This window comes from Cricetulus griseus, chromosome 8 (assembly GCF_003668045.3).
Source record: "Cricetulus griseus strain 17A/GY chromosome 8, alternate assembly CriGri-PICRH-1.0, whole genome shotgun sequence".
Lineage (NCBI taxonomy): Eukaryota > Metazoa > Chordata > Mammalia > Rodentia > Cricetidae > Cricetulus > Cricetulus griseus.
Genome location: NC_048601.1, coordinates 22,304,843 through 22,325,827, shown reverse-complemented (window position 1 = coordinate 22,325,827; position 20,985 = coordinate 22,304,843). Strand labels below are relative to the sequence as shown.

At 44.3% G+C, this 20,985-nt stretch overlaps 1 protein-coding gene across 2 annotated transcripts; it reads right to left on the bottom strand.

The window, feature by feature from the left end:
• Window positions 1-5,129: 5,129 nt before the first annotated feature.
• Window positions 5,130-20,741, bottom strand: Necap1 (NECAP endocytosis associated 1). Of its 2 annotated transcripts, none has more exons than XM_027428791.2 (8): window positions 20,591-20,741; window positions 13,111-13,211; window positions 12,857-12,961; window positions 12,210-12,291; window positions 11,356-11,464; window positions 10,728-10,908; window positions 7,960-8,062; window positions 5,130-7,453 (listed from the first exon to the last, which is right to left on the bottom strand). In XM_027428791.2, the coding sequence occupies exons 1-8, from the start codon at window positions 20,683-20,685 to the stop codon at window positions 7,405-7,407; spliced, it is 825 nt and encodes a 274-aa protein (XP_027284592.1). In that variant the 5' UTR covers window positions 20,686-20,741; the 3' UTR covers window positions 5,130-7,404. The 2 variants fall into 2 exon arrangements, with proteins under 2 accessions (XP_027284592.1, XP_035304490.1); XM_035448599.1 differs by lacking the exon at window positions 20,591-20,741 and adding an exon at window positions 19,516-19,686.
• Window positions 20,742-20,985: the final 244 nt, after the last annotated feature.

The window sequence follows — 20,985 nt, the reverse complement described above, 5'->3', positions numbered from 1 at the left end:
ACATGAAACCCTGTCTCAAAAAAAAAAAAAAATCTAAATATTAAAATGGAAAACTTTTTTTAAAAGAAAGATTTATCTTTTATTTTATGTGTGTAAGTATCTGTATGTGTGTATGTTACCGCATGCATGCTGGAAGAGGGTCTCAGATCCCTTGGAACTGGAGTCACACAAATGGTGAAACTGGGTGTTGGGAACTGAGTCCTTGTACTCTGCTCAAGCAACAAGTGCTCTTAACCACTGAGCCATCTTTCTAGTCCCCAACTGTTTTCTTGTTTGCTTATTTTGGGGGAGGGGTTTCTTTCTGTAGTCCTGGCTGCCCTGGAACTAGCTTTGTAGACTCACAGAGATCCGCCTGCCTCTGCCTCCGGAGTGCTGGAATTAAAGGCGTGTGCCACCAATGCCTTGCTACTGTTTTACTTTTTGTGTATCAATTTTATCTTAGAAAATATATGCCTTAAATGCTTTCTCTTAAAAGACATTTAGTTTTTTTTTATCAAAAATGTACGAAATGGGATAGGGACATGTCTAGGTAGAAGAGTGTTTGTCTAGCCTATGTGAGACCCTGGGACCAACCCTCAGCACCACAAAGAAAGCTGGGTAACTGGGTCAGCAAGAGCAGTGGTTAAATAAATTAGAGCTTAAATACATTCATGCTAGATGTTGGAGGGAATAATCAAAGCACTAAGAACATCAACAGGGATAAGGAGATTGCCCAGCAGGTAAAGAATTGGCTACACAAGCATGAGGACCTAAGTTTGGATCCCCAGCACCACCCAAAGCCAGGTGTGATGGCGTGTGCTTGGAATTCCAGTGCTGGACAGGCAAAGTGGAGGAGGGGATTCCTGGGACTTTCTGGGCAGCCAGTCTACCTCAGTCAGCCAGCTCCAGGTACAATGAGAGACCCTGCCTCAAAACTAAGGTGGAGAGTGATTGAGGGAGACACTCAACATAAGCCTCTGGCCTCCACATGTACATGCACACACATTTATACACACACATTTATACACACACACACACACACACACACACACACACACACACACACACACACACACAGAAATATGGATATACATACAAAGCAAAATAAATCAATACATACATACAAATATATAGGCATAGGAAAGAGTTCAAAACATTATGAATTCTAAGTAACATTTATTTTAGTATAAATTTTATCTAAGAATATTTAGGCAAGCAGTTACACATAAGCACACAAAAACCATTTCATTGCAGCAATAGCAAGGCCCTAAAACAACCCTTATGGCCCAATTACCTCTCACTCTGGACCACCCTGGGCACACTTCACATCTAAACACTAACACCATCATAGTTATTTGGGGAGGAAAGACCAGAAAATGCAAGGGCACTTAGGAGCAAAACAACTCAATGTAACTGAATCAGTATGGCTGCAATATGATGATGAATGGGGGTGTTTCCTTTTTTAATTCAAGTACATACAACAGCCAGAGTCAATCGTTACATAGCATACCATCACTTTAGGCACACGTGGGTAAAATTAACATTTAACTTCTGTATGCTTGAGCTGTAGGTAACCACACAACACCTTAGAGATTCTGTGGCGACTGAGGTAGCTCATAAAGCACTTAGCTAGTGCCAAACAAGGAATCAATGATCCAAAAACAGTAGACAGTGAGACTGCACTTGGTTTGGGGTTTCTGATTTTTCTGAGTATCTTTGTGGGTCCTCAAGGTATGTTCCGTCTCCCTAAACTTGTCCTATGCAGTTTGTCTCCCCATCATCTCTTACTCCCCATTTGTCCCTTATCCAATGACTCCTGCACTGCACATCCCAAAGGATACCTACTGGGGTGTGGAACAATGCCACACCCCAACATTTACCATCCCATCTCCATGATGGGGCTGGGGTGGGGCTGTTAGTACAGATAACTTACATAGAGCTGACAGACTACCAGGCCTTTTTCCAAGCACTTCAGTTATTTCAATCAATGATGAAACCTGCAGAAACTAATCATAAGCTCTGTGATTATTCAAGTCACTTCACTGCCACAATGACTCTAGGATGTCCTTTTCTTTTTCTTTTTTCATTTGTCCAGCCTGGCAATGGTGGCACATGCCTTTAAAATCCTAGCACTTAGGAAGCAGAGGTAAGTGGATGTCTGAGTTCGAGGCCAGCCTCGTGGGCAGCGTGAGTTCCAGGTCAGTGGGGGCACTCAAAGAAACTGTCTCGGGGATGGGGGGGGGTTGTCTTTGTCATGCATCCAGTTCAAGGCTATCTTAAGCTAAGTGAGATCCTATCTCAATACACACAAATAAGCCTGGTGTGGTGCTACACGCCTTTAATCCCAGCACTTGGAGAGAGAAGCAGGCAAATCTCTGTGAGTTCAAGACCAGCCTAGTCTACATAGTGAGTTCCAGGACAGCCAGGGCTATATAGAGACTAATAAACAAACAAAAAAGATCTCAGATGATCTGAGACACATGGGCTACAATTATTCCAGCTGCAGAGGAAGCATGCCCTCTAGTGGTCCTACAGTGACACACACCTACATACCCACATGAAGTGCTGCCATGACATTTCTTTCCTGCCACAGCATAGCATCAGAATGTACAAATTCAAAAAAAAAAAAAAAAAAAATACTGAAAAGCAAACAAAAAACAACCATAGTAGCTCTTTTATGCCAATTCTTAGAATGTGATTTCATGATTAGATTAATGGGACAAAACATGAGCTCACAATAGACAATCACTTTACTTCTGACTCAAATGAAAATATTACAAGCACACTAGACATTTTTAGAAATATATGCTGTTTCATATCTTGTAGAGTTGAAAAGTAAACTAGGAATGAACAGAGGGAGGAAGGGAGGGAATGAAGGAGAGAGGAAGGTACAAAGGAGGGAGAGAGGGAGGGAGAGAAGGAGGGAGGGACCACAAGCATATATATATTCCAGCACAAGCCTTTAATCCTTAAACTCTAGGAGTTTGAGGCTAGGCTGGTCTGCACAATGAGTTTCAGGACATCCGCTATTTAGAGAGACCCTGTCTCAAAAAAAAAACAAAATAAGTAAATAAACTTTACACTCTTTCTCTCTAATCTAGTGATCTCAAGGCTAGGGGCATGGCTCAGTGGGTAAGAGCACTGGCTGCACCAACATCCATAGAGAAAAGCCAGACACTCACCTATAACCAGCATGGAGGGGTAAGGGAGACAGAAGGGTGACCTCTATGCTCTCATCCACATACACACATACATGTAACAGGCCCCCAGACCTTGGTAGATCCCCAGACCTTAGCACAACTGACTCAATGATGGAGTCATAACTGCTCAGGCTATAAAACTCAGCATGTAGCCAGCACTACCTACCAAAAAGAAAATGAAGACATAATCCATCAAAGTCCACAGTCCTGGGAAAGTCTCTAATATATTAACCTTGTTTTTTGGTTTCTGTAGTTTCACTTCTGGCTAACTGTTCTTGTTAACTGAAGTATGTTAACCCAGAATGTGGGTGTTGTGCTTAAAAGCTTGCCCTGAGAAAGGCTCAGTGCTGCAATGGGATCCTGAACACCTAGAGTGCTCACCAGCTGGCTAATGAAGACTTTTTATTGGTTTAAATCCATGTCTTCACAGTCTTCTCTGGTGGATACCCACAACCACACACAGAGGCGTACATCACACAGCAAGGAGAATATTAGTTAACTTTAAAGGTGTGGGAAGGATGGCTCCCACAGTTACACTGCTCATGGCTTTCACAGAGGACCTGAATCAGTTCCTAGCACCCATGTCATGCAGCTAGCAGGCACTGTAACTGCAATTCCAACAGACCTGGCAGTTTCTTCTGACCTCCACAGACGTGCGCACACAATGATAAATAACAATAATAAATCTTTAAAGTTATAAAGGATATATATTACATATAAATTTCTGGTAGATAGGTAATCTCTCTGAGATATTTACCCAGAAGACAGACTCCTAGGCCACATAGTATTTGTTTTTCTTTTTAGTTTTTTAAGATCCATTTAATTTTATGCTTATGTGTATGTATGTGCACTGTGTGTGCAGGTGCCTGCAGAGGTCAGAAGAGGGCACCAAATCTCCTGGAACTCATCCAGGTCCCCTGCAAGAACAGCATATGGTCTTAACCTCTGGGCCACCTCTCCAGCCTGTCCTTAATTTGTTGAAGCGCTGCATACTGTTGTCAGTGATGGCTGGGACATTTACTTTCTTGCCAACAATATGAAAAGTGTCCCTTTTCTGTACTCTTCGCCAGGATTTGCTTTATTTACTGTCTATGTGTCTACATATGTGTGTGAACATGTGCCAGCCACCGCACAGGAGTGGAGCTCACAGAACAATCTACAGAACTAGGTTCTCTTCTTCCATCATATAGGTTTCAGGGACTGAACTCAAGTATTCAGGTTTGGTGGCAAGCACCTTTATCTACTGAGCTATCTTGCCAGCCCAACACTTGATTCTTTTTTTTATTAATTTATTTTTTACATTCCAATCCCAGTTTCCCCTCCCTCCTCCCTCCCCCTCCCTCTTCTTTTCTCTCCTCCCATCTGCTCCATGGAGAGGGTAAGGACTCCCCTAGGGAGTCTACTAAGTCTGTCCCATCATTTAGGCAGGACCAAGGCACCTCCCCACCCCCCACACACCCTGTGTTTAGACTGGGCAAGGGATCTCTCCATATAGAATGGGTTCCACTAAGTCAGTTTGTGCATTAGTGTTAGATCTTGGACCCACTGCCTTTGGCCTCATATACTGTCCAAGTCTCACCATTGTCACCTATATTAAGGGAGTCTAGTTTGGTCTTATGCAGGTTCCCCATAACACCCGTTTTTTTGTTGTTGTTGTTGTTTTTTTTTTTTTTTTTGGTTTTTGGTTTTTCGAGACAGGGTTTCTCTGTGGCTTTGGAGCCTAACCTGGTGCTCGCTCTGGAGACCAGACTGGCCTAGAACTCACAGAGATCCGCCTGCCTCTGCCTCCCGAGTGCTGGGATTAAAGGCGTGCGCCACCAATGCCCGGCAACACCTGCTTTTTTATTTATTTACTGTGTGTGTGTGTGTGTGTGTGTGTGTGTGTGTGTGTGTGTGTGTCTTAGCTGAGGTTTCTATTGCTGTGACGAAATACCATGACCAAAAAGCAAGTTGGAGAGGAAAGGGTTTATTTGGCTCACACTTCCATATCACTATTCATCATCAAAAGGATTCAGGACAGGAACACAAACAGGGATGGAACTTGGAGGCAGAAGCTGATGTAGAGGTCATGGAGAGGTGCCGCTTACTGTCTTGCTCAGCTTGTGTCAAGTTGACAAAAAAACAAAACAAAGCAGCCAGTACAGTATCCATGGCACACATGTGGTCAGAAGACAACTTACAGGAGGTAATTCTCTGAGGACAAAGTCAGGTCATCGGGCTTGACGGCAAGCACTCGCTGCTGAGCCACCTTACTGGCCTGGCCTTCTTTTGATTCTGTCATGCTTTATTCCACACAATAAAAGCTTCTTCCCCTCCGATCACTGAAGCTGCTTCCGTGTCTGTGCTTTTGATGCATATCCCAAGCACCATCGCTGCAGTGACCATCAAGGCCCTTGTCTGTATTCCTCCAGTTTAGTGGTCCTGGATAGTAAGTTCTGAAGAGGGTGGGGGAAAGTTGAATAATAAATGTCTGACAAGTGCATGTGCCCTCTTATTACTGGTCGCCTTTTGTCCTGGGCCAGTTAAACTAAAAGGACAAACGAGGCTGGGACTGCATCTAAGCAGTAAGGTGCTTGCCCAGCATGCACAAAGCCTTGGGTTTAACTCCTACTATTGGTAGAGAGATAAGAAACATAAACCAAAGGATGAAAATCCACCTTTTTTCACATCTTTAATTACCATTATTGCACCAATACAGCATATGCCTTATATACATTTGTCTTCAGCTTCATTTGCAATTTTCAGCAATTCAAATACATAATATATTATCATCTTAAGAATACAAAGAACACAAAATGGAGGAAGATTGAGAAAATAGGTTTCCCAATAGCTAGTCACTATATTTTCTATATTTTCCTCTTAGTGTTTTTATTGGAACCTTAAACGTCCTGCCATGGCTCTGCAAGAAGAGAGCTGCCTGGAAAGGGGAGGCAATGAGGAGGAAAAAATGGACCCAAAGTTTGAAACAGCTAAAAAAAAATATCCAAGAGAAATAATGTATTAAATATAATTAAATATAAGGGCCCTCTTCAGGTAGAACATACATATCCAAACAGGTGCTCACAGAAGAATATAAATCCTCCCAATCCCTCCTCAAATTGCCCAACAAAGTGGACAGTACCCAGACCTGAACAGGGCTCTCTTCACAGCATTGTAAAAGGAATGGCGGGCAGAGGGAGAGAAAAGTGACGGGACGGTAACTTGCTTTAAGATATCCTAGCTGGGTATCAAAGCCTGGGGCAAAGGCTGTCACAGGTAAAGCTGTGATTTAGCCTCCTTCACACTGACAATTATGTAATAGCAGCTTTCCATGGAACAGCTAAATGGACTACAAGAAATGTTTATGAAAAGGGATCCACACCAGGCAGCAAGGCGTGTGGGTACTGCATGAGAGCTAAGCGCTTCTACTGCTCTGCTCTACACATCAAGTTAAAACTCTTAATGTTCAGGTCAAACCCACGGTGAGTAAAATTAATGCTATGCTTCAAATGTAGCAAAAACACTTCTGGAGACTACAACCTGGAAAGCACAGCCCCTTGATCCTCCTCCATCTCAGAAATATCCACTGTCAAAGATGCTGCGCTACTCAACAAGTAGAAAACAGTGAGGCACCACCAACACAACCTTTTACCAAAGGGAAAAAACATGTAAACACACAAGGTGGGGGTGCTGTGGCTCACTGAATGGGGTAAGCCTGAAGGAGGCCTTACAGGAGAGACCTGGGATACGGCTTTCTGCAAACCCACCCCCATGAAAATCTTAGCTAACTTTCTAAGTACTGAGGCCGGCCTGGTTTAGTCCTGGGTTAGTGGAAAGACAGTTCCAAGGCATTTGTCTCCTGAAATTGCTAACTAGGGCATCACAAAGAGATACACAGGAGTCATGAGATGATTCTGAGACAAATTCAAGAATTTACAAATGTCTGAGGTCACTCGCACTCTCAAAGTTGGCCTTCTGAACTCTGCACAGTCGGCCAGTGTGATAATCTCCGCTACTCCCCTGCCTTGGTTGTGAGCAGGAAACAACAGGTGGTCTCCTGGCGTACAGCAAGTAACACAGAGGTAACAAAATAATCCAGCCCGAAAGCAACAGAGAAGCTACGGAAAAGATTGTCCACTGATTTTGGTTCTGGGAAATGAAGCGGTCCCTCAACTCCCTCACAGAATGGTGCCCTCAGGGTCATTTTTATTCTTCAAGTGTGTCCTTCACATCACGCCAATCACACTCAAAACTGGACCCAGTTGGATGGCTGTGGTGCCTGGTTCGGAACAGAGCTGCAAGACAGGGGAAGAGACACGAAGCCAAGGCGGCACATGAGTATGAGAGTCCGGTCATTTCCGAGTCACTCAGAAACTGCTGTCAGAATGTCGGAAGGAACTCTTCCCACAAACCCCACTTCCCAAGGCCTGAAGCCCACGTCAGCCTCTCCCAGCAGCTTTCCCCACACCAGTCGCAGCACTTCTTCCCTGCTTTTCCTGAACTCACACTGAAATCCACAGGTGCCAGGTACTTCCCTGACTAGACACAGCCTCTGCAACAGTGATTCTCAAGCTGTGGTCACCACCCCTGTGGGGGTCAAACAATCTTTTCACAGGGGTCACCTATCAGATATTGACATATGCTTCATAACAGCAGCAACATTACAGCTATAAAGTAGCAATGAAGATCATGTCACAACCACAACCTGAGGAGCCGTATTAAAGGGCTGCAGCATTCGGGAGGGTGAGAACCACTGGCCATACCCTGAGAGAGAGGCTGCAGGGTGCACCGTGCCCATTACCTGGATGCAGTGCTGAAGTCTCCCCACAAGTCACTGCTTGTAGAAACTGGAGCTGGTGCTGAAGTCGTGACAGGAGCAGGGGAATCCAGATCTAAAAGGATATCTGAACAATGGGGGGTGGGGGTTAATCATATGTTCACAGGGAAACCAACACCCAAAGGTCACAGCACTCAAAACTCGAGACAGTTCAGATACTCTTAGGTAACGGTTAAAAACACTGCAGTAAATACATATACTAGCAAAAAAGGGGAAAAAACTCAACATATAGGACAACTTGGGGTATATCTCTAAAGACTCACACTAAGGGAAAGGCCAATTCCCAGAAGTTTACATACTGTAGGATTCCATTTACCTAACACTCCTAAAGCAATAACTTGATATAAGCACAAAGCAGATGAGAGACTGCCAAGAGTCAGGGATAGGAGAAGGAAGGTTCAGAGGGGGGTGGTTTTAAAGGGTGACACCAAGGATTCTTACAGTGAGGCTGGAGAAATGGCTCAATGATAAGAGCACACACTCTCACTTAAGAGCTGATCTTCCAGAGGGCCCAAGTTCTGTTCCCAGCCCCTACGTCTGTGGCTCACAACCATCTCTAACTCCAGCTCCAGGGGCTCAATGTCTTTGGCCTATGAGGCACCTGTACTCACTTTAAAAATAATAAATCTTAGCCAGATGGTGGTGGTGTACCCCTTTAATCCCAGAACTTGGGAGCCAACAGAAGGATCTCTGAATTGGAAGCCAGACTGGTCTACAGAGTGAGTTCCAGAACTACACAGAGACACCCTGGCTCAAAAATAATAATAATAATAATAATAATAATAATAATAATAATAATAATAAAAAATCTTTTAAAAGACAGAAAGTGATACAGACTTGTTCTACAGTCTGTCACAGTGGATCCATGAACCTACACAGGGCAAAACTGCACAAAGCCAAAGCTACATATCTATGCACTCATGTACACAGAATGAGAAACTTGATTAAAATTAGAAGATAATATCAATGTCAATGTCAATGACAGTCCAAGAAAGTTCTGTAAGACGTTATTAGTGAGAGATACTGAACAAGGAGGGCACAAGAGTCCTTCAGTATTTTTCTTTCTTCTTTTTTTTTTAATTTGAGGTAAAGTCCCAATAGTTCAGGCTGACCTGGAAATTATGTCATTTCAGGTGACACTAAACTACTTCTACCTCCAAAGTGCTGGGATTTGAGGTGTGTACCACCATGTCTACTTCCTTTCATTATTTCTTATAACTGTATGAATTTCTAATTCTCAAAATAGAAAGTTTAATTAAAAAATCCGATCTTCAGTAGTGTGGTCACAAGTTTTTTGTTTTTTTTAAAGATTTTATTTATTTATTATGTATACAACATTCTGCTTCCATTCTGTACTTCAGAAGAGGGCACCAGCTCTCATAACCATGTGGTTGCTGGGAATTGAACTCAGGACCTCTGGAAGAGCAGTCAGTGCTCTTAACCTCTGAGCCACCTTGCCAGCCCCGTCACAAGTTTTTAAGACATCATTTATATTCCCTCCTTTGATGAAATAAAAGTAAATTGATCCCAGCACTCAAGAGGCAGAGGCAGGCAGATCTCTGTGAGTTCAAGGCCAGCCTGGTCTACAGAGCAAGTTCCAAGACAGCCAGGGTTAAACAGAGAAACCCTATCTTGAAAAACAAACAAACAAAAATCTACCAAATTCTATTACCTGGTTTTCTAATATTAAATGGGTGTAATACCTGGTTCTCTAGTATTAAATGTATGTATGTATATCTGTATATGAACACATATAAACACACACACATACACAGTTTCATTTCTTAGTGAGTTCTCCAGGCCAGCCTGGGTTACACAGTAACATCCTCTCAAAAAGAGAAAAAGAAAACACACTGAGACTCAAAGACCTTAAGTAAGCTGTGTGGTGGCACACGCTCCTAACCCCAGCCCTTGGAGACAGGTGGCTCAGGAATTCAAGGTCATCTTCAGCTACATAGCACATTCAAGGCCAGCCTGGGCTACAAAAGACCCTGTCTCAAAAAAATAAAATCCACTGACGATAAATAAGTAATTTTAGAGAGAATTTAAGTGATGTTTACCAAGTGCATTCAGACATGAATAGTAAAGCCATATTCAAAACCACTTTATACTTCTGATCTACAAGCCTTTTAGCATCTAACCAATAAACAATGAAGGACAGAGTTCTTCTTTTTCCCATTATTTTATTATTTTTAGTTATGTGTATGTGTGATTGGACGTGAGTATGCACACATGAGGACCTGTACCTCAGAGCCCTCAGATGCCCTGTAGCTGCCTGACCCAATTGGCTGCTGGGACACACACTCACGACCTCTGTAGGAGCAGCACTTACACTTTAACCATGTCTTCTCCAGCCCAGACACAGTCTTTTACATAACCACGTGGTTTCTGTCAAAGTACCTACCAGATACCATTTCACCAGACAAATTGGTCCCTTCCAAAATCACCATATCAGTACCAAAGCAACTTCCTAGCAAAACTTTTTGGCAAATGGCTGTTATCCATTTTAACCATAATTTAGCCGGGCATTGGTGGTGCACGCCTTTAATCCCAGCACTCGGGAGGCAGAGGCAGGTGGATCTCTGTGAGTTCAAAGCCAGCCTGGTCTCCAGAGTGAGTGCCAGGATAGGCTCCAAAGCTACAAAAAAAAAAAAAAAAAAACATAACAAAACAAAACAAAAAAACGTAATTTAAAGTTATTTTCAAAGTTAAAAGTTAAGTATTAGTTTTACCTGCATCATTACCTCCATGGTTAGATTTTGGAATAGGCGGTGGGGTGACATGGTTGCTGATAGCAACAGAGGATGGTGGGGGAATAGTGACTTTGCCTCCAGGTGGAGGTGGGAGTAAGCTCAGGCCCCCAGTCCCTGAGGCCCGGGGCTTAGAAGCACCTCCTTTCTTGGTTGTAATGTTCTGTAAGAGAGAGAGAGATCACTGACCTAAAGAACAACAGGAAAATAATTTTTTAAAAAAATCTCAGTCAATATACACCCTTAATCCCAGCACTCGGGAAGCTGAAGCAGACAGATATGTGAGTTCAAGGCTAGCCTGATCTATATAACAAGTTCCAGGCCAACCAGGGCTATACAGTGACACCTTGTCTCCTAAAAGAAAATAGGGGCTGGAGAGATGGCTCAGCAGTAAATAGCACTGGCTGCTCTCCCAGAGGATACAGGTTTGAATCCCAGCACCACCACAACCCCCACAGCGGCTAATAGCCACCTGTAACTCCAGTCCAGAGGATCAACACCCTCTTCTGGCCTCCACAGACACTGCATGCCTGTGGTGCATAAACATATATGCAGGAAAACACCCATACACAGAAAATTAAAAAAAAAAAAAGGAAGAAATCACACTTACCCCAATACTCAACTTGATGGTCTGACCTTCCTTGAAGCCTAAATCCAACTTGGGACGATTGTCCATTTCCTGAGATTCTTTGGAAATCTCAGTTTCCTGCTTCACCCACCTTTGGGGAAATAATTTATCTCAGTTTGGAATTCCCTGAAGAAGCAGAGTCTGACAGGAATCTGGCTAAATCCCATTCAGACAACTGGAATTCCAGAAAGCCGAGTGGGGACCCATCAGACATGAGAAAGAAAAGGGAAAAGAGTCTGCAAGAGGCCAGCTGGGCTCAGACTGAGGGGCAATAGGGAACGCATGGGAGATGCATCCCTCCCAACGGTTCTCGGCCCTTGCAGAGTACCGCCCCAAAGGAGAGGGGTCGGTTACCATGTTCTTGCAGGTTCCATCTCGGGGCTTTAAATGTCAGAGTTAGGAGCAATAAGAAGAGAGGGCTACACCGTCCTAGAGACAGGAAGTGATGTGGTGCTAGGTGCTGCTCACTACTGCTGTGCCAAACTCAGTGGGGCTGAAGAAGATACATAGGCAGGAGACACACAAGCAGCCAAACTGACAGAACGGGCACACACCTGTCATGGACAGGCTGCTGCCACCGTGTGCCACCCTCCAGCACCTCTTTAGGAGAAAGGTAAATTCCCCATGGTCACAAACAAGCATCAACCCAAACCACCGCACAAGGACCTAAAATATATTACAGGCTGTAGAGAAAGACAGCAGGTACAAAGGTAAGGAAAAAGTAAAGAAGAGACTACTGAATAAACCACGTGGCGAGAGGAACTCCCTTACAGAAAGAAGCAGCACTCCCACCCCGGGATTACTAGCCCTGAAATCTAAGGACAAGCTTCACTCACTTGAAGTGATCTTGCAAGGAAACGTTAAAGTCGAAGGCGTCCCCCCGATCTGTGAAGCCAATGCCAATAAATGCACTACGCCCTGTGAAAAAGGAGCAATCTCAGAAAACGGGTTCCTTATGACGACTTCTGCCTATCAGAGACAAACATGTCACATGAACTGCATAAAATCTGCTTGGTATTTTCTCACAGACCAGCAGCAGGCAGCAGATAACATGCAGCCGAATGAGGCCAACTCTTCCCACAGCAAGAGTCTGAAAATAAAGTTCTACTGAATACAGCCACATCAACTTGGACAAATGTGTCTGTGGCTACTTCACCCTGCAACCACCAAACTGGGAGCAGCACTTACAACGTGGCCCACAAAGCCAAAAATATTTATTGTCTTTGGTTACCAATCTATTAAAAAGTATGAGGAGGCTGGGCATGGTAGTGCATGTCTTTTGTTAAATAAGCATTTTGATTAATTTAACTTAAACTCAATTGAACTTATGCTCACGTCTATAAAATGTTAGCCCTTTTTCTTTGATAACCATAGTAACTTTGAAAGCAAGGGAAGAAAAGTTAGCAAAAGGAAGACAACCACTGTATCAGAGCTCATTCGCTATTTCCTGGTCTCATCCCACCAGAAACCCCAGCTTCCTTACCGGTACCATCCTGGATCCTGATCACGAAGTAGCGGCTGGAGTCTGTCACAGTCTCCACAGCAATGCCAGGGTACTGTTCTACTGGTGCCTGAGCAAAGAGCTCCCCTAACAGCAAGAAAGAGACCTCCTTGAGCATCAGAAGCAAAGCTAACTCCAATTAACAGGGATTTTTCCCTGCCAGTCCCCCATCTGAGTCTACTGACAAAAGCCTACCAACCCAGCACCCCCATGTCTGAGAGCACCCCTGCGCTTACCTGAAACTTTATCTTCCAGTTTGATGTAGGCGATCTTCCCTTTTGAAGTGATTCGGAGGCGGCCAGTCCAATCTGGCTGGTCTAACTTCCAGTCAGATGCCCTGTGAAAGGAAAATGGCAAGCCTGAGGCCTCAGTCCTTTTTTTTCCGCTATGCTAGAGGGCCTATTCTTTCTGCCTATTAAATAATCATGAAAAATAACTCACGCTCCCCTTAAACTGGGGCCTCGTGTTCTAATGTCTAATACAGGTGTGGTGGGATAGGCCTGTAGTCCCAGCACCAGGGAGGCAGAACAGATGAACTTCTGTGAGTTCGAGACCAGCCTGGTCTACAAATCAAATTCCAGGGCAGCCAGGGGTGTTACATATAGAAACCTGTGGCAGTTTGAATATAATTCGCCCCCATAATCTCATAATGAGCGACACTATTGGGAAATGTGGCTTTGTTGGAGGAAGTGTGTCAGTGGGGACAGGTTTTGAAGTTTCCTATGGTCAGGATACTACCCGGTGTGTCTGTGTCTGTCTCTCTGTCCTCCCAGCTCCTTCTCCAGCACATGTCCACCTGCCTGCTGCCATGCTCCCCGCCATGATAATGGACTGAACCTCTGAAACTGTGAGCCAGTTGCCGTGGTCATGGTATCTCTTCACAACAATGAAAATCCTAAAGCAGGAGTTGGTACCAGGGACTGGGGTACTGCTGTGTTGGCCTAACCATGTTTTTGTTTGGAGGAATTTGGACTTAGGTACTTAGGTTTGGAAAGCAGTGGAATACTTTAAGCTCTGTTTAAGAGCATGGAAGAAGACAGAGGCTCACTCCTGAGGTTTCAGAGAAGAATTCCAATACGTTGCGTAGAGATAGTCCTTGAGATATTTTGGTGAAGAAAGTGGCTGCCTTTTGCCCTTGTCTGAAGATAATGCCTGAGGCTAAACTGAAGAGATATGGTTTAATTCTGTCGACAGAGGAAATCTCAAAACAGCCTAGAACAAACTCCGTCATGTGGTTACTAGTGTTCACCCTTATAAAGATTTATGATGCAAAGGAGCAAGCTGAGCAGGGTAAATAACAAAACGTAAATTTTGAGGAGAAAAAGAGCACCAGGAAGTGGAATGGAGCTAAGTCTTGTGTTCAAGGAGATAAGTGGATTGAGAAATGGAACATAGGGAGTGGTGACCTCAGGGCAAGATCCAGCTAAATTCTGACCCAGGTGTGGTGGGACACACCTTTAATCCAGCACTGGGAAGGCAGAGGCTTGTGGATCTCAGAGTTAGAGGCCAGCCTGGTCTACAGAGCAAGTTTCAGAACAGCCAAGCTTAGGCAGTGAAGGACAGACAGCTGGTAAAGATGTAATTGAATGAGGAGACTATGTTCCAGCTCCAGCAAGCAGCAGAATTTGGCAGCTTCAGCCATGTGATTCTGGAGTGATGGATAAAAGAACAGGTCTCCATGCCTAAGGAAAGCCGAGTAGGCCAGGAATGTGTCAGGGTGTCACATGGAAGCCTAGTAGAGAGAGCATTATATGAAGCTGTGAAGTTGACGTCTGGGCGGCCTTGGAGACCCGAAGATGTCAGAGATGCCAGAGTCGTGAGACACCTGTGAGGAGAGCTGCTCTCGGAGTGGAACCAGCCCAAAGAGAAAGAAGTGTGTTACAGTCAACAAAGCTGAAAGGAGCTGGGGATCTGAAGAGCATCTGACATCAGACATTGAGATGCAGAGTCTGGAGTTTTCCCAGCTGGTTTTCAGTCTTGTTTTGGTCCAGTGTTTCCTCACCATGAGACCCTTAATTTGATTCCCAACACCAGGAAAGGAAGGGAGGGAAGGAGGGAGGGAGGGAGGAAGGGAGAGAGGGAGGGAGGGAGGGAGGGAGGGAGGGAGGGAGGGAGGATTAAGCTGGGTTTCAAGGTGTATGCTAGCACTCAAGAAGCAGAGGCAGGCAGACCTCTGTGGTTCAGGGCCACCCTATTCTACACAGTAAGCCCATCTCCAAAATCAAAATCTAAAAATACAATTTCTCCTATGATGCTACTCTCCTACCAATAGATGACTTTCTACCCAATGATGCTTCACTACTCAGGGAACAACAAAGTCCATCTGCTAGATGAAATGACCTGGGTAACAGAAGCTTCCAAAATCACTAACCATATATTATCTTTCATTGATTTCAAACAATATTTACAGGGCACTTATTAAGTGGGAGGCACCATAGCAGATGCTTGTGATATAACAGCAAACAAAACATTCTTCCCCTCAGAAAGTTTACATTCCAACAGAAGGCAAACAACAAAAAGGAAACACAGTAAATAATAGTATCAGTACCTCAGATTATTAGTTTAAGGTGAGAAGGAAATGCAGAGACAGGTAAGAAAGTCAGGAGGACAAGGGGCACAGGTTACAGGATTCAAGGGAGTGACCAGGAAGCTTGAGAGCAAAGCTCAGTGGTCAAATTCTTATACAGTGTTCACCAACAACACCAGAAAAGAAGGCAGTCAGGGTAGACTCACCAAGAAGGTGAAATGTTAGGCAAAAATGTGGAATAAATGGTGGCCCAAAGGCTGTGGTGATAACCACCTGCTTTAGATTGGATGAGGCCTGCTCCACAGTTCAGGCCTGACACTGTAAAACTGGTCAAAGCCTCCGGCTCAGGTAGAGCAGGTGAAGGGCCCCTTCTGGGTGCCTGAGGGAAAACACTGTAAGCACAGGGCTAGTGCAAAGGTGCTGAGGTGAAAGCATGATTGCTGGGAAAGAAAGCCAGACCAGGCAGGACCTTTCGAGCCACCAAAAGCACTGCAGCTCTTATGCTGAGGGGAAAATCAGCTGATCCAGGTATTAGAAAGATATGTGGCCCAGTCCTCCTTAGATTCTAAAAGGATCACTTTGTCTGCTGTGTGGAAAGGGATGTGATGCTAAAGCAGGGCAATTAGTTAAGAACGCTGCAGTGAGTCATGAGAGGAGCTTGGAAGACACAGGAGCCAAAGCCACTAGCTAGATTCTAGATGCACTGAAAGCAAAGGCAGCAGGGTTTTCTGATGCAACACTAGGTGTGGGGGCCAGGAGAAAGAGAAGTCAAGGCGAACCCCAAACTGTTCTGCCTGAGCAAACAAACCATAATGACTAAAATAAGGAAGGGTAGTTGTGGCCCCTGTCTGGGCAGATGGAGGCTGGATTTTCAATATGCTTAATTTGAGACATCTAAGGGTGGACAGCTGAGTTTACAAGAGCAAAGTTCAGGAAAGACATCTGAAATGAAATTACCACTGTTTATAAACCATCTGAAAACCCAAACACTTGTTATCTGTATTTATATGAACCTGAGTAAAATCTAATTTATTTATGACCAAGACTACAAAACATAGAATTTAGATATATTTTGTTAAGGATATAGAAAAGGGGGAAATATGTAAAAAAAAAAATAAAAATTTACTTCTTATGAACCCGAAGACTACAAAGTGTGGTGTGCATGCCTAAAATCCTTTAGGAATGAAAAGCAGGAATACTGTGACTTCAAGGGAAGCCTCAGCAATACAGGGAGTGTGAGGCTTGCCTGAGCTACAAAGTTAAGGCCCTGTCTTGAAACAAAACAAAAAACAAAAAACAAAACTCCAATACAGACAAGAAAATAACAAGACATATCTGTACAAGAGAAAGATTAACAAGATAGTAAGTTAAAAGGAAAACTTAACAAAACACAGAGGATTTTGTCTTTCCCATGTTTGGGATCAAACCTAGGACCTTGAGTATGTTAGGCAAGTACTCTAGCATGCAGATGGCGGCCCCAGCAGAGCTTTGAACAGGACTGTAAAATAATCCCTGTCATCCCCGTCCCTCTTGACAGTCTACCTTCAAAAACTCTCAAGTACCTCAGTCTGATCCAGATTAGAATATTCCACAAGTCCTCATGGATGAATCTTTTTTTAATTACATTTGCTTCCTTGCTTATTTGTTTATTTATTTATTGTGTGGGTGGAGCTACATGCATGCCATGAAACGCATGTGGAAATTAGATGACAACTTACAGAAGTCTGTTCTCCCCTATCACGTGGGTAACCAGAAATCAAACTCAGGTAACCCGGCTTGGCAGCAATCAATCACCTTCACCCACTGAGCTATCATCTTGCTTGCCCCTATTAATTTTTTCAATAAACCATTATTTATCGCAGTTATACCAATGACAGTTAGACATAGCATAAATGGGAAATATTAGGAACAAGCCTATTGATTTATTTCTTTGGATAGCTACCTTGTCATTTTATCTTGTGTATATAGTACCTTTAAATATTTAACAAATTCTCAATAAATAAATGGATACATGCCGGGAATTTCCTTCATCTTTGATCCTTAATTCCTCTCCCTCTCCAAATCCAAGACTAAAGAATTGTTGGTTTTGCTGGTCTCCGAACAATACCATAAGCAAACCTCACAGGCCAGGTGTGGTGACAAAAGCCTTAAGTACCACAACCTGGGAAGCAGAGGCAGGCAGATCTCTGGAAGTTTGGAGCCATAGGACTGCACTGTGAGAGACCCTGTGTAAAACATAAATAAAACTAATCTCACAGTTTCTCATTTACCTTAGCAATCAAAACGTATTTACAAAGGAGAAGAATGAAGAGAGGTAACAGCCATCAAGCACCTATTACATGCCATCCACACATTACATGCATACGTCACACACTTTTTTATTTTTATTTTTTTTTTTATTTTTCAAGAGACAGGGTTTCTCTGTGTAGCTTTGGAGCCTATCCTGGCACTCGCTCTGGAGAACAGGCTGGCCTCAAACTCACAGAGATCCGCCTGCCTCTGCCTCCCAAGTGCTGGGATTAAAGGCGTGCGCCACCAATGCCCGACCACTTTCCTTTTTTAAAAAAGGTTTTATTTATGTATTATATATACAGTGTTCTGCATGTATGCCTGCAGGCCAAAAGAGGGCACCAGATCTCATTATAGATGGTTGTGAGTCACCGTGTGGGTGCTGGGAATTGAACTCAGGACCTCTGGCTTGAAGTAAAAGGAAAACAGATATCATTCTGGAAGTCTTAACCCCTAAAGGAAGTCATGAGATAGTTTATTTAGAGGTACAGCCATTGTTAGCTTATGTGACTGGGTTGGTTACATAATCCAATTCCTTCTTTTCAATGTATTATCCATGTGTGTACGGTGTATGTGTGTGGGCAGAGGCTTGCCACAACACTTAGGTAGCAGTCAGAAGCCAATTTGAAATTTACTTCTCTACTTCTCCCTTTACCTGGAATGGGGGGATCAAACTCTTTCAGTTGGCACAGTAAGCGCTTTACCTGCTGAGATGGCCCCAATTTCTTCTTTCAGTAAGCATTTGCTGAGTACCTACTATGTGCCAGACACTCTGCTGGTCCTGCTAGGCCATACAGATAGAAAGTTTAACAGACTTCAGGCTAGAGAACAGGCGACTAAACAACCCATTAAAGCAGAGATGGAGATAAGCATAACAGGCCGTGAAGTCCACACAGAGCTGGCCTAAACCAAGATGGGTCAGGTAGAGCATCTCACAGAAGTCAACGTGTACCTGTGACTGATCGTAACATAGCACCTGTGACTACCATCAAGAAGCATGCTGAGTTTCATGCATGATTAAGGTCAGGTCTCAGTCATGGCTCCTTGAAGGCAGAACTATCTCTGCCAAAAGATACAACCCATGGGGCCCACTGCATAGGTCTACAAACACAAACTGTTGGTTAATAATGAATCTCTAGTTAGGAAGCAAATGAAATTGTGGAGAAGATAACTTTTCAGCAAAGATATGAACACCAGGAGAAAAACCATGATGGTATGTCAGTCAGAAAAGACTAGTATTTTGTTTTTATAATGCTTTAGTTACCCTACATTCTTTCCCATACATTATATTACTTAATTTTACTCTCAAAAAAAAAAAAAAAAAAAAAAAACGGGGACTGGAGAAATGGCTCAATGGTGAAGAACACTTGTTGCTCTTGCTATGGCAACCAGGCTTCAGCACCCATGTATTGTCTCACAAATAAATATTCGTGACTCCAGTTCCAGGAAATCTGATGCAATCTTTTGACCTCTGTGAACACAAGGGATACACATATATACATACATGCATACATACATACATACACACACACACACACACACACACACACACACACACCACAGGCAAAACACCCATACATATAATTATAAAATAAAATAAATAAAATACATCATTAAGGAAATAAAACCCTGCTACTGGACAGTGGTGCATGACTTTAATCCCAGCACTTGGGAGGCAGAGGCATGCGAATCTCCAAGTCCCAGACCAGCCTAGTCTACAAAGTGAGCACCAGGACAGCCAGGGCTACTCAGAGAAATTCTGTCTTGGAAAAGAGAGGTGGGGGAGAAAACTGTGAGGTACATAAGAAGTGCACGGTATACTTACATTACTTTCCTATTTTACAAACGAGAGAACTAAGGCCTGGGGAAGTTAAGAAATTGGCTTGTGAGTTATAAGTCTATTTAGTGTCCAGGGCTCAGTCTCAACAGTCTTCAATACAAGTCCCAGTGAATTCTCTTTGAACTCCATTAGCATTCTACATCATCAAACCCTTAGTCACTGGAATACAGGGTTGTCGGAGCTAAAAAAAAAAAAAAAAATGATGCACTGACTCTGGAAAAACTATAGGAGAGGTGACCAAGAGGAAGGAATCCCTACATAATCAAATGCTATAATGTGGACGCACACACAATGAAAAGAAACGGAATAGCTAATCATTGGAAAACAGGATCATAACGTTTGCCCTGACACACACACACACACACACACACAATACACACAATACAAAATGAAAAGAAACGGAATAGCTAATCATTGGAAAACAGGATCATAACGTTTGCCCTGACACACACACACACACACACACACACACACACACACACACACAATACACACAAAATGAAAAGAAACGGAATAGCTAATCATTGGAAAACAGGATCATAACGTTTGCCCTCTGACACACGCACACACACACACACACACACACACACACACACACACACACACACCTAAAAGAAAACCAGAATGGTGGGTGAGGATGCTGCCACTTGTCGCGAACGACAGCCGTGTGCATTAGATCACATCGTTTTGCACGCACACTGCGGGCAGCCCCACTGTGTGTGCAGGGAGTGGGGTGGAGAAGACGCGCGCGTGGAGGGCTGCGAGCCAAAGGTCGCGCGCGGGCAGAGGAACAGACGGAGCGGGCACGAAGGCGCGCGGATGACGAGCAGCAGATGATGGGGAGGGCAGGCGGACTGATGCATGAAGGCATTAAGAAAACAAAAACAAACAAAACAAAACAAAACAAACAATCAGGAGTTCCAGGAGAACAGGAAAGTCAGGAGAGACGCCGACAGCCCGGGTGGGAGGCTAACCGGGAGCAACCGCACGGGCCGGAGCGCGCGGCCCAAGGGCAGACCCGTTACCGCGGCGGGCGCGGGCCGCACACGGCGCTCAGTACCTGTAGCCGCGGTTCGAGGCCCGCGGCGGAATCCGGTAGACGCTGACGTCAGGCTTCACACACAGCACAGACTCGTATTCCAGCTCGGCCGCCATCTTGGCTCCGCTAGCGCGCGCGGGGCGGGGCGGGGCGGGGGCGGGCTGAGGTGCCCGGCGACTTCCTTGCGTCACTTCCGCTCGGGCTCGGCTAGGAACGTGCGACCTCGGGGCGGCGCTAGTTCGCCGGGGGCGGCTGAGAGCGCGGTGGCGCGCGGCTCGCCATCTTGAGTAATGGCAGAGACGAGCTCGGCGGTGCCGCGCTTGCCCGCCGAGGGAGGCCCTGGGCTCTGCGTCTAGCGGAAAATTAAAAATAAAAATTCTATTCTCCTTTAGTCGCAAAAAAAAAAAAGCCACCGA